We start from the raw sequence: 12,995 nt of genomic DNA, 5'->3' as shown, positions 1-12,995 counted from the left end.
CCCTCAGCTACTTTTTCCTCCCTCCAACCCCCTCCCATCTGGCAACTACCTATTTGTTCTCTGTATTTAGGATGCTATTTCTGTTCAGTCATGTCTGTACATTTGTACTATTTTTTAGATTCCACATGTCAGTGAAATCACACTGTCTCTCTCTATCTGACTTGTTTCACTTCTCATAATACCCTCTAGGCCCATCTATGTTGTCACAAATGGCAATATTTCATTCTTTGTCTAAGTAATAGTCCATTGTATATATATTCCACATCTTATTTATCTATCCATCTACTGATGGGCATGTAGGTTGATTCCCTGTCTTGGCTATTGTAAATTAATCTGCAAATGAACATAAGGGTGCATATATCTTTTTTGGGGGGGGAGGATGGTTGGAGGTACTTCTTTATTTTTTTAATTTTTAAATTAACTTTTATTGGATTTCCAATGTTGTATTAGTTTCTACTGTACAGCAATGTGAATCAGTTTTACATATATCTTTTTGAACTAGTGATTTTTTTTTCTTTGGATAAATATCCAGGAGTGGAATTTCTGGATCATATGGTAGTTCTATTTATTTTCTGAGACAGTGTTTTGCTCTAGAATCTTTTTTTTTTTTTTTTAATTTAAACATTCTGTTTTTAAGTTTTTGAGGAACCTCCATATGTTTTCCACTGTGGCTAAACTGATGTACATTCCCACCAACAGCGCATGAGGGTTCCCTTTTTTCCACATCCTCACCAACATTTGTTATTTGTTGTCCATCTGATAATAGCCATTCTGATAGGTGTGAGGAGATATCTCATTGTGGTTTTGATTTGCCTCTATCTGATGGCTAGTGGTTTTGAGCCTCTTTTGAGTGTAAGTCATCTGTATGGAGTTTTTTTGAAAATATCTATTTAGGTTCTCTGCCCATTTTTTAAATCAGATTTTTTGAGTTATGCTTTCTTTGTATATTTTGAATATTAGCTTCTTGTCAGATATATTGTTTGCAAATATTTTCTCCCATTCAGTAGGCAGTCTTTTTTTGTTGTTGATAGTTTCCTTTGTTGTGGAAAGGATTTTTTTGTTTGATGTAGTCCCCTCTTAAAAATTTTGCCTTCATTTCCCTTGCTTGAGGAGATATAGCAAAAAGAATTAAAATTTGCCATCTCCAGAAATATGGATGGACTTGGAGGGCATTATTTTATGTGAAATAAGTCAGACAGAGAAAGGCAAATATTGTATGACGTCACTTATGTGAGGGACCTAGAAAACACAAAAACTAGTGACTGTAGCAAAAAGGCAGACTTGCAGATACAGAGAGCAAACAAGTAGTTATCAGTGAGGAGAGGAAAGTGGAAAGTGCAACATAGGCATAGGGATGAAAAGGGTTTTTATGGGATTTTATGGAATGATGTATGTGAAACTTATGAAAACTGTAAAGTACTACAAAATTTAAAGAAACTTTCTTTTTAATTAAAAGAATCTAGGTATACTAGTAAGATATAATGCATGAAAAAGAAACCATAACCATTATTCCTAGAGGGATAAACTAATATGCCAACAATGATGAAGTTAAATATAGTAAATTTAAGGATAAATTCTCTTCCATAAAACTGTTTGCTTGTCCTAAAATAGAGGTAATGCATTTATGTAATTTTTAAAAGAGAAAAGAGTACTAATAGCTATATGTGACAATCACTAGGTTTTCATTTTCTACAGAGAAATTCAATTTCTTTAGCCTTTTAGAATTTAAGTTTATATCCCACCGTGGAATTTCATATGACCACTTTCCTCACTCCAGAGAGTTTTATATCTCTGAAAATTGTTTTAAAAGAAAATGAAAATTTGGATATTAGCTAAAATTATTCATAGATTTGACAACTGATATTTTAATTTTTGTCTCTAAAATTAAGTTTTGTGAGCGTCTTGGTGAGCAAAACCAAACTTTGCTCTTTGTTACAGTCTAGTAGCAGGTAAAGGCAATTATCAAAAGATCACTTAGAAGGATAAATGCGACAGATGAGAGGTACATGGTGAGCAAGTAAATTTGTGGGTATTTGACTAAATTGGGGAGACCACAAAAAGATCTTCTAATAAATGATGAGGTCTGATAAATTAATAATCAGATACAGGTGGGTGGGAAGAATATTTTAGGTGGAAGGATTTGTTGTAGTTCCACTGCTCAGTTGTGTTCAAATCTTTGCAACCCCATGGTCTGTAACATGCCAGGCATGGCAGGATAAGAATGCTCAAATATTCTGTGCTTTAAGGAAAAATGCTCAGTGCAAGACAGACGGCTCTATGGCTGGGAAATAAACATTTATGTTTAACTCATGAGCAATGGAAAGCCACAGGTAATCTCTAGTGCAAGTAGGAAGAGTGGAAAATCATATGTGCATTGAAAGGATGACCCTGGCTGTATTTCCTAAAGTGTGTTGCAGAGTTGGCAGGAGTGCATAAAGACAGACTGGATAATAAGGTAGGTCTAGATAAAAGAGGATGGAACCAGGAGTATGAAGATGGAAAGGAATGGAGGGGTGGGAAGTACAAAAGAGGAATGACTGATTTGTCTTGATAATGGTTTTGATATGGAAAATTATGCAGGGGATGGTTTAAGATATGGCTAATGGTTTCTGATTTGCAAATTCACAACAAGTGAATCCATTTACTAAAATAGTGAGCTTTAGAAGAAGGCTTTGTGGTGGAAAGAGCAGGTGTTCAGCTTTTGATTGTGTTGAGTTGGAAATGTCTATCATATGGCAGTGGTACAAACTGGTTGTGAAATTTTTTAAAAGGCACCTATACTGAGATATAATTGTATTCATTCGTTCACGGCATCTTTAAATGCTTATTGCTTTCTTTTTGTGCTAAACAAACATTTTAAACCCCATATATTTAAACTTTTTTCCCTTACCCATTTATTTGAAATGTCACATTTAGTAAACACATGCTTATTATGTATTCTGCTGTAGTCTGTACTTAGGTTTTTAGATAGTTTGTGCTACTGCTACCTTCTGTGCTCTAAGTATTCTGCTTTCATAACTGGATAAAGTCCAAACTTTTCAGTTATCATTTCCAGCCTCTTTTTGTGTGTTTTGTAACCTATTCTCTGCTGCCTAAAATGTTGTCCCACCTATGCCCTTACATTGCTAACTGCAAGTAATCATTTAAGTATTTGCGTTTAAGAGTCATTCGGGTGGAGACGGAGGTGGGAGGGGGAATCGGGATGGGGAATATATGTAAATCCATGACTGATTCATGTCAATGTATGACAAAAACCACTACAATATTGTAAAGTAATTAGCCTCCAACTAATAAAAAAAAAGAAAAAAAAAGAGTCATTTCCTCTGCGAACTAGAATATTTTTTAGTAGAGGAACTGTGATTGTTTTCTCTCTGGTCTAGGGCTACCTAGTGATCAATAAATACTTATTGAGTGACTACCCAAATAAAGAATGAATTAATCAGATCAATATTAGAAAAACTTCCTACCAACATTCTTATAAATAACATCATTATTTAGGGGAGATCCTGTGTGTTTGGTGCAGAGCTTGGGACAAGTAAGAATTTGGGGAATGAAGGAATAAAGGAAAAAATGCAATTCATCAGAAATAAAGGGATGAATTAAAAAGACGGTTGGAAATAAAATTCAACTGAAGGATTCTTTGATGGCCCAGTGGTTAAGAACCTGCCTTGCAATGCAAGGGACACTGGTTTGATCCCTGACCCGGGAAGATCCCATATGCCACAGAGCAACTAAGCCTGTGTGCCACTACTACGGAAGCCCGCGTGCCCTGGAACTTGTGCTCCACAACAAGAGAAGCCACTGCATTGAGAAGTCCTCTCATCCCAACTGCAGTGTAGGTACTGCTTGCTGCAACTAGAGAAAGCCTGTGTGTAGCAACGAAGACCCAGCACAGTGAAAAATAAATAAATAAGTATTTAAAAATTCAACTGATATGTCCAGTTTCTAGGATGAGATGCACACACTTAGCTAGTTTAAAGCCAGCTATTACTAGATTTGGGACAGACTACATGCTTGAAGGGTGCATATGAAGACTTGCGTGTGATGGGAAAACTTCTTGCTTATGATTGCTTGTTATTTAGTCAGAAAGACATGGAAATCCCTAACTAAGGTGGTAGACAAGATAGTTCTCCAACATATAGTATATAAGTGGGAAGATAAACCATCCAAGTGTTCTGAATAGTCAGGCATTGACAGGAGGGAATTAGCATGACTTGGCCTCAAAAACAAAGTACACTGAGGAACCTTATAGAAAGCAAAGAAGCTTTTAATTTAGAAAAATATGTTTATGGTCTGAGCATTACTTCCTGAAGCAAGGAAGACTTTTCTAACTATTGGCCTAATTCCATAAACTAGTAAGAGCCTGAAAAATAGAAAAATCAGTTCAAACATTATTACTATTTTTAAGAGAAAATGAGACTAGAAGATTCTCATCATGATGGAACACTTCTTACTTCTTATAGTAAAATATTAACAGCATCAGCCTCTTAAAGGCCTCTTTCATATCTTTGTTTCTAAGGCTATAGATGAGGGGGTTCAACATGGGTGTGAATATCCCATAGAAGAGAGAAACAATTTTCCCCCAGTCCTTAGAGGTGGAAGAAGGTGGTTGTAGATACATGTATATGCTTGTTCCAAAAAAGAGAGAGACTACAACCATGTGAGACCCACATGTCCCAAAAGCTTTTCGTCGTCCTTCTGCCGATTTGATTCTCAATACTGCTTGAGCTATGAAGCCATAGGAGATGAGGATCAATGTCACTGGAATCAGCAGAATTAACACACTGAAGAAAAAAAGCTCAGCAACAATCGGCTTTGTGTCAGCACAGGACAACTTGAGAAGGGCAGGAACCTCACAGAAAAAGTGGTCCACTTCTTGATGACCACACCGTGGCATGTTAAGGGTCAAGGAGGACTGCAGCACTGAGTTGCTGAAGCCAGTGAACCAGGAGAAGGCTATCATCCTCAAGCAGAACCAAGGGTTCATGATGACAACATAGTGGAGGGGTCTGCAAATCGCCACATACCTGTCAAAGGACATAACAGCAAGGAGGAGACACTCAGTAGCACCCAGGGCCAGGAAGATGATGAGCTGGGCCACACAGCCGGCATAGCTGATAGTCTTCTTGTTGTGAGAAATATTCGTCAATATATGAGGGACTGTGCTTGTGGTGTAACAGAGATCTAAGATGGACAGATTAGTAAGAAAGAAATACATGGGAGTATGAAGCTTGGGATCCAGAATGCACACTATCATGATGGACACATTGCCAAAGATGGTGGTTGTGTATGATATTAATAGTAACACAAAAAGGGGCTTTTGCAGCCAGGGCTTGTCTGAAAAGCCTAGTAGTACAAATTCTTTTGGGGAGCTCTCATTTGCCCAATTCATGATGACGTACTTATTTTTCATTCCTAAAAAGTATAAAAAAGGAAAGTGGTCAATAGATAATATTGACTACTCTTATTGTAACAGAACTGAATTTAGGATAATTATAGTGAATCATTCATTGCCAAGTATATAGTCAATTAGATAGAACCCTGTGAAATGTAATATGTGTATCATATGGTTAGAAAACAAATCTTCTATTTTTGTTTGACTTTGTTTTGTATTTATGTTTTGTTTGACTTTGTTTTGTATTTATGTTTGACTTTATGAAGCAAATCATCACATTTAAATGCCATAATATGAACTTGTATGTGTAAAACATGGACAGTTATATATGCTCAATTTATTCAATTCTTCTTCCTTTTCTTAACTTCTAACTTACCTTAATAATATTTTAAGAATAAATGCTGTTTTAATCAAATAATTTTTAATTCAAGCTCAAAATGCTGAGTAATATAGAGGTTATAAGAGTATCATGTAAATCTGAACTTGATCTAAAGAAATTATACTTGTTTTAGTAATAATTTCCTGGTATATTTTGAGCTGCCTCTCTTAAATGGCATATATGAACATCCATTCCCACAGAGCTATCATAAGTATGAGATGCTTTGATTCATGGTAAAAAAAATTATGGTTAACTTGTGATTTATAATGATATTCAGAGTTGACATCTCCTGGCATCTTCAAATACCTTGATGAAAATTGTAAAATGCATAAGCTAATTGTTGACTTACTACCATGTGACAGGCATTGTTTAATGACTGAAATAATTCTAATTCTCACCAAAACCCTAATAATAGATATGATCTACATTTTACTGCTACAGTGACTCATTGAGAATAAATAATTTGCACACTCTGTAATCTTGAAGCCAAGACTCAAAACCAGGATTTAAAGGCCATTCTCTTTTTTATATATACCTTAGTTCCACCTAAATATAGAAAAAGCACAAAAGAAAAAAAAAAAAAGAAAAAGCACAAAAGGAAGACACAGCAGTGGTAGTCAACGGAATTAAGGAATGAAAACTCAAATAAAGTTGATTTTCTTCAGTCTGTGGAAGTTATCAGTTATTTAGTTATATAACCCAAGGGCACCTAAAGCTCTTCAGCCTACTTTGCATGTTTAAATTGTCACTGGTTAGACCTATCCCATTTGAATTTACAAATATAAAAATAGATAGTGTTGCTAGATTGATTTAAGAAAGAAGGTAAAATAAGAAGAATTGACATACTTTATACCAGAATGGAATACTTGCCCCCCCAAGTTAATAACTGCTGCTGCTAAGTGGCTTCAGTCGTGTCCGACTTTGTGCGACCCCATAGACGGCAGCCCACCAAGCTCCCCTGTCCCTGGGATCCTCCAGGCAAGAACACGGGAGTGGGCTGCCATTTCCTTCTCCAATGTATGAAAGTGAAAAATGAAAGTGAAATCACTAAGTCGTGTCTGACTCTTCGCCACCCTATGGACTGCAGCCTACCAGGCTCCTCCATCCATGAGATTTTCCAGGCAAGAGTACTGGAGTGGGGTGCCATTGCACTGATACAGAAACCAAAACTTTAGCGTGGGATGGCTACATGAGAATGAAAAGAGATGGTGCTAAGATCTGTAGTTCTTTCCATTAGATGTAGTTTTAATTTTGGCTTTTTAGCTACAGATACATTGTTATTTAGTAAATACCAATAATACACTTTCAGTTGAAAAATAGAAACATGTATATTATCTGTGGTGAAACAGATCACCAGCCCAGGTTGGATGCATGAGACAAGTGCTCGGGCCTGGTTCACTGGGAAGACCCAGAGCAATCAGGTGAAGAGAGAGGTGGGAGGGGGGATCGGGATGGGGAATACATGTAACTCCATGGCTGATTCATGTCAATGTATGACAAAAACCAATACAATATTGTAAAGTAATTAGCCTCCAACTAATAAAAATAAATGAAAAAAAAGAAAAATAGAAAAGGATGTAAGACTTATTTGTGTGTACTTTTATTTATTTTTTTTTATCTTTTTTTTCCCATTTATTTTTATTAGTTGTGGATTAAAGATCTAAATGTAAGACCAGAAACTATAAAACTCCTAGAGGAGAACATAGGCAAAACACTCTCCGACATAAATCACAGCAGGATCCTCTATGACCCACATCCCAGAATATTAGAAACAAAAGCAAAAATAAACAAATGGGACCTAATGAAACTTAAAAGCTTTTGCACAACAAAGGAAACTTGAAGCAAGGTGAAAAGACAGCCCTCAGATTGTGTGTACTTTTAAATTTTCACATGAATAAGTTCATGCAGTGATAAAGAATAAATGCAAGATGAAAAATGTGCAGTGTTTATGGCAAAAATGGTTAACATATTAAGATATAAGTAATTAGTACCTAATAATTATAAGAAAAGACTAAAACTCTAGTAAAAAAAGAGCAATGGATATAAATAAACATGTTGGAGAAGAAAAAATATGAAGCAAAGGTGAAATTAGAAAAGATATGCAACTTTTTCATCAATAAAGAAAAATCAAAAGAGGGAAATTCTACGTTGTCTACTCACTAGGTAATGTTTTTAAAAAATCACCTTAAAAGTTAGCTTTTCAGAACACTGCCTCTGTAGCTAGAATCTCCCAACATTTTATTTTTGATCTGTATAAGCAAAAGTGAAAGTGTTGTTCAGTTCAGTTCAGTTCAGTCGCTCAGTCGTGTCTGACTCTTTGCACTCCATGAATCGCAGCACGCCAGACCTCCCTGTCCATCACCAACTCCCGGAGCTTACTCAAATTCATGTCCATTGAGTCGGTGATGCCATCCAGCCATCTCATCCTCTGTTGTCCCCTTCTCCTCCTGCCCCCAATCCCTCCCAGCATCAGGGTCTTTTCCAATGAGTCAGCTATTCGCCTGAGGTGGCCAAAGTATTGGAGTTTCAGCTTCAGCATCAGTCCTTCCAATGAACACCCAGGACTGATCTCCTTTAGAATGGACTGGTTGGAACTCCTTACAGTCCAAGGGACTCTCAAGAGTCTTCTCTAACATCACAGTTCAAAAGCATCAATTCTTCAGCACTCAGCTTTCCTCACAGTCCAACTCTCACATCCATACATGACCACTGGAAAAACCATAGCCTTGAGTAGACGGACCTTTGTTGGCCAAGTAATGTCTCTGCTTTTTAATATGCTATCTAGGTTGGTCATAACTTTCCTTCCAAGGAGTAAGCATCGTTTAAATTCTTGGCTGCAATCACCATCTGCAGTGATTTTGGAGCCCCCCAAAAATAAAGTCTGACACTATTTCCACTGTTTCCCCATCTATGTCCCATGAAGTGATGGGACCAGATGCCACGATCTTAGTTTTCTGGATGTTGAGCTTTAAGCCAACTTTTTCACTCTCCTCTTTCACTTTCATCAAGAGGCTTTTTAGTTCGTCTTCACTTTCTGCCATAAGGGTGGTGTCATCTGCATATCTGAGGTTATTGATATTTCTCCCAGCAATCTTGATTTCAGCTTGTGCTTCTTCCAGCCCAGTGTTTCTTGTGACAAACTCTGCATAGTTGAGTCCAACTCTTTGCAACCCCATGGACTATAGCCTGCCGGGCTCCTCTGTCCATGGGTTTCTCCAGGCAAGAATACTGGAGTGGGTAGCTATTCCCTTCTCCAGGGGATCTTCCCAACCCAGGGATCGAACCCAGGTCTCCGGCATTGCAGGCAGATTCTTTACTGTCTGAATATGGTTCTGGGCAAATTGGTGAATATCCTTGTGCTCAAAATTCAAAGATTCTGTATTGATAATGAGTGTTATTGTATATCTAATGCAGCAATGCCTACACATCTGAATTTAGGACAGCTCTGGAACATAGTAAACATTTAGTGAATGTGAACTAGTTACCACTAATAGCATCAAGAGCATTAATCATTATCAGTAAGTATTAATAGAAATAATATATCATTATCTCCACTTTTTGTGTATATGAAAAAACAGACAACCAAATTACTATTGGTGGAGCCAAAACTTGTTATAATTTTCTAATATTATAGTATGAAATTTTAAAATGTACAAGTCATTTTTTCTTTGTTTCTAGCATAATACTGAGAACATCGTTTCCACTTAAATGATAGTCAAGTCAGTGGTTAGTAGGAGATATTGAGTTGCCTTTGGACATGAGAGATAAAAATGCTTTACTCATCAGCTGTTTTTTTTTCCTATTTCTGTTTTTTCACATCTTCTATTCAATACTCTTCCCCACATTTTGTATGACACTAATGTCAGCTCATTCATTAGTTCCCTTTTTACATTACCAGAAAAATGAACTTGCCCTTTGAAAAGGATATTTTCATCCCACTGTCATCATAACACTTCTCCCATTTCTATATTCTCTACTAATTAAAAGAATCCTGAAATACTTCTAATTTTTTTTTTTTTGGCTTAAAAATTCTGCTGACTCTTTTGTATTTCTTTTTGTATGACAATATAAAGGGCAAACATTCGTTCAAAGGAGTGAAATGATAGCAAGTATTTTTGGAGCCACTGAAAATATTTGATCTTTATTTCAAGATTCCCAGGAAGCAAATTGAACTCTTGTCATTTAATGTGAAGCAACCTAAAGGCAGGGAAGTATATGAAATGATCTTGAGAGATCTTTCCCATTCAATGGTAATAACATAATTCTCTTCAGTAGACATCACTCACCTTTCCTTTTTTCTTGTGTCGAAAAGATGTCTACCCCATTCTTTATGCCATGTTTTGAAGGAAGTTTAGTCCAAAGAATGGATGAAAAATGCAGTGACTTTTTGACATTTCACCTCTTGTGAAGTTCTTATTCAGCGACATTTTGTCCACAGACTGAGAATGAAATTAGCACATAACTGGACTGAATCAAAAACATATGAGAAAAGTTCATATGTTGAGGTAAAAGTATATTAGATATAGTGCCTTCAGTCATTCAGGTGTTTTTGATTGAGCCTGGCTCTTCTCACCAAATTCCTAATACAATGAGAAGCTGATTTTATAAATACCAGCAACAGTGATAGAGTCATGGAGAGAAGGTTTAGCTTTAACTGAAGGCTTACCGTTCATACAATGCTCTGTGCTCTTTTAGCCCTAGGGATTCCAGAGTCCCTCAAGTTTAATTGGTCATTGTGTCCAGAGTGAAACTATGTGAACTCTATTCCCACCTGTACAGGTAGCATAATACTGGCCCATAGGTGGTTCACACATATTAAAAACTAGATTGAAAATACTAATCATGACGCATAAACCATGAAAAATAAGCTTGGGATTGTTTAATCAGAAAAATACAAGACTACATGAATTTTTAATCCATTCTTTTAAATAGTCTCAGGGTCAAATACTGAGACCACAAATGGTGTATATGGGATAATAGTACTTCTACTGTTATTGTTTTTGTGATGAATGTGTTTGGTCGAAACCTGCTAGAGAGCTCCACATTAAAAAAACTATATCATACAAAGTTCCAACATAAAAATTAACACATAAATTTAAGGTTACCATGAATTCACTGGAGCAGAATTACAGCTGACTCTCCAACAACATGGGCGTGAGCTGCAAAATCCATTTATACACAGATTTTTTTCAATAAATATATAAAAATAAATGTATAGAGCATCATGTGTAAGACTTGTGTGGAAGAGGATAGCATATCCTCATGTAGGCGTGAGTGATGCTTAATATAAAATTAATAATTTAGTTTTTTATTGCTTGTAACTTTGCTTTCAAAGAATTACATTATCATACAGTATACTTTTTTCTCTCTTTCACAGTTAAAGAAACTATGTTTCAGCCTATCATCACAGGTAAGTAGTTTTTTAAAAAAAAAAACAGTATTCTCAATACTGTATTATGAATATGACTGTATAACATATACCATAAACATTTTATAATGATTCATTATTAGTGTATAAGGTAGGCTACTGTGAAGCAATTCTATCAGTTATTTATTTATTTATAAAACATAAAGTAATTATCTATCTCCTTTTTTGTTATCAATGTATGTCATTATACCTTTAAATAAATATGAATTTATTTTTCAAATTGTCTTTTTATTTTTTGATTTCTAGTAATACATGTATACAGTGTTTTGAATCATATAAGGCAATATTAATGTAGGTACTGACAGATGATTCATCTTGTAAACAGAAGATGTAAACTTAAGGTATCGATATATACAGTACAGTACTGTAAATGTATTTTCTCTTCCTTATGCTTTTTAAATATCATTTTCTTTTCTCTAGCTTCCTTTGTTGTAAAGAATACATTATAGAATACATATAACAGGTGTTAATAAACTGTTTATATTATCAATAAGTCAACAGTAGGCTAGTAACACTTAAGTTTGGGAAGTCAAAAGTCATGGATTTTTGACTGAGTGTGGAGTCAGCACTCCTAACTCCTGCATTGTTCAAGGGTCAACTTTAGTAGAAATGTATAGAATTGGAACAGCAATAGTTTTTGAAAATAAGTTGATTTATAACTTGATAGGTGCTCACCTAAGATGACATGATGAAATTGAACTGAGCTTCAGCATAGATATAATCTCAAAAAACATTTTTTCTAGTAGTTTAATGTATTTGTTTTCACTTGTTTCTCTTTTGTATAATGCATTTTTTATAAATTGTAAAATCATCTGTGTAGAATATAATCATTTTCTAAATTATTATATTTCTTAACACTTGTCCCTATTGTTCAGTTCAGTCTCTCAGTCGTGTCTGACTCTTTGTGACCCCATGGACTGCAGCACGCCAGGCTTCCCTGTCCATCACCAACTTGCTTGCTCAAACTCATGTCCAGTGAGTCAGTGATGCCATCCAACCATCTCATCCTCTATCGTCCCCTTCTCCTCCTGCCCTCAATCTTTCCCGTCATCAGGGTTTTTATCAAAGAGTCAGTTCTTCGCATGAGGTGGCCAAAGTATTGAAGTTTCAGCTTCAGCATCAGTCCTTCCAATGAATATTCAGGACTGATTTCCTTTAGGATTGACTGGTTTGATATCCTTGCAGTCCAAGGGACTCTTAAGAGTCTTATCCAACACCACAGTTCAAAAGCATCAGTATTTCTGCGCTCAGCTTTCTTTACAGTCCAGCTCTCACTTCCATACGTGACTGCTAGAAAAACCAAAGCTTTGATTAGACAGACCTCTGTTGGCAAAGTAATATCTCTGCTTTTCATTATGCTGTCTAGGTTTGTCATTCTTTTCTTCCAAGGAGCAAACGTCTTTTAATTTCATGGTTGCAGTCACCATCTGCAGTGATTTTGGAGCCCAAGAAAATAAAGTCTCTCACTGTTTCCATTGTTTCCCCATCTATTTGCCATGAAGTAATGGGACTGGATGCATAGTCTTAGTTTTTTTCAATGTTGAGTTTTAAGCCAGCTTTTTCACTCTCCTCTTTCATTTTCAAGAGGCTCTTCAGTTCCTCTTCACTTTCTGCCATAAGGTTGGTGTCTTCTTCATCTCTGTGATTATTACTATTTCTCCCAGCAGTTTTGATTCTGGCTTGTGCTTTATCCAGCCCAGCAGTTTGCATGATGTATTCTGCGTATAAAATAAATAAACAGGGTGACAATATACAGCCTTGTTATACTCCTTTCCTAAATTGGAACCAGCCCG

General features: G+C 36.0%; 1 protein-coding gene across 1 annotated transcript; it reads right to left on the bottom strand.

Annotated features, from left to right (window-relative positions):
- Positions 1-4,450: 4,450 nt before the first annotated feature.
- On the bottom strand, positions 4,451-5,392 carry LOC133059123 (putative olfactory receptor 2B3). The gene has a single exon (XM_061146159.1). It carries the CDS (start codon positions 5,390-5,392, stop codon positions 4,451-4,453), a length of 942 nt encoding a protein of 313 aa, XP_061002142.1.
- Between the last annotated feature and the right edge of the window lie 7,603 nt (positions 5,393-12,995).

This window comes from Dama dama, chromosome 7, assembly GCF_033118175.1.
Source record: "Dama dama isolate Ldn47 chromosome 7, ASM3311817v1, whole genome shotgun sequence".
NCBI lineage: Eukaryota > Metazoa > Chordata > Mammalia > Artiodactyla > Cervidae > Dama > Dama dama.
Note: the sequence above shows the minus strand (reverse complement) of the source record. Positions and strands in the feature narration are given on the sequence as shown.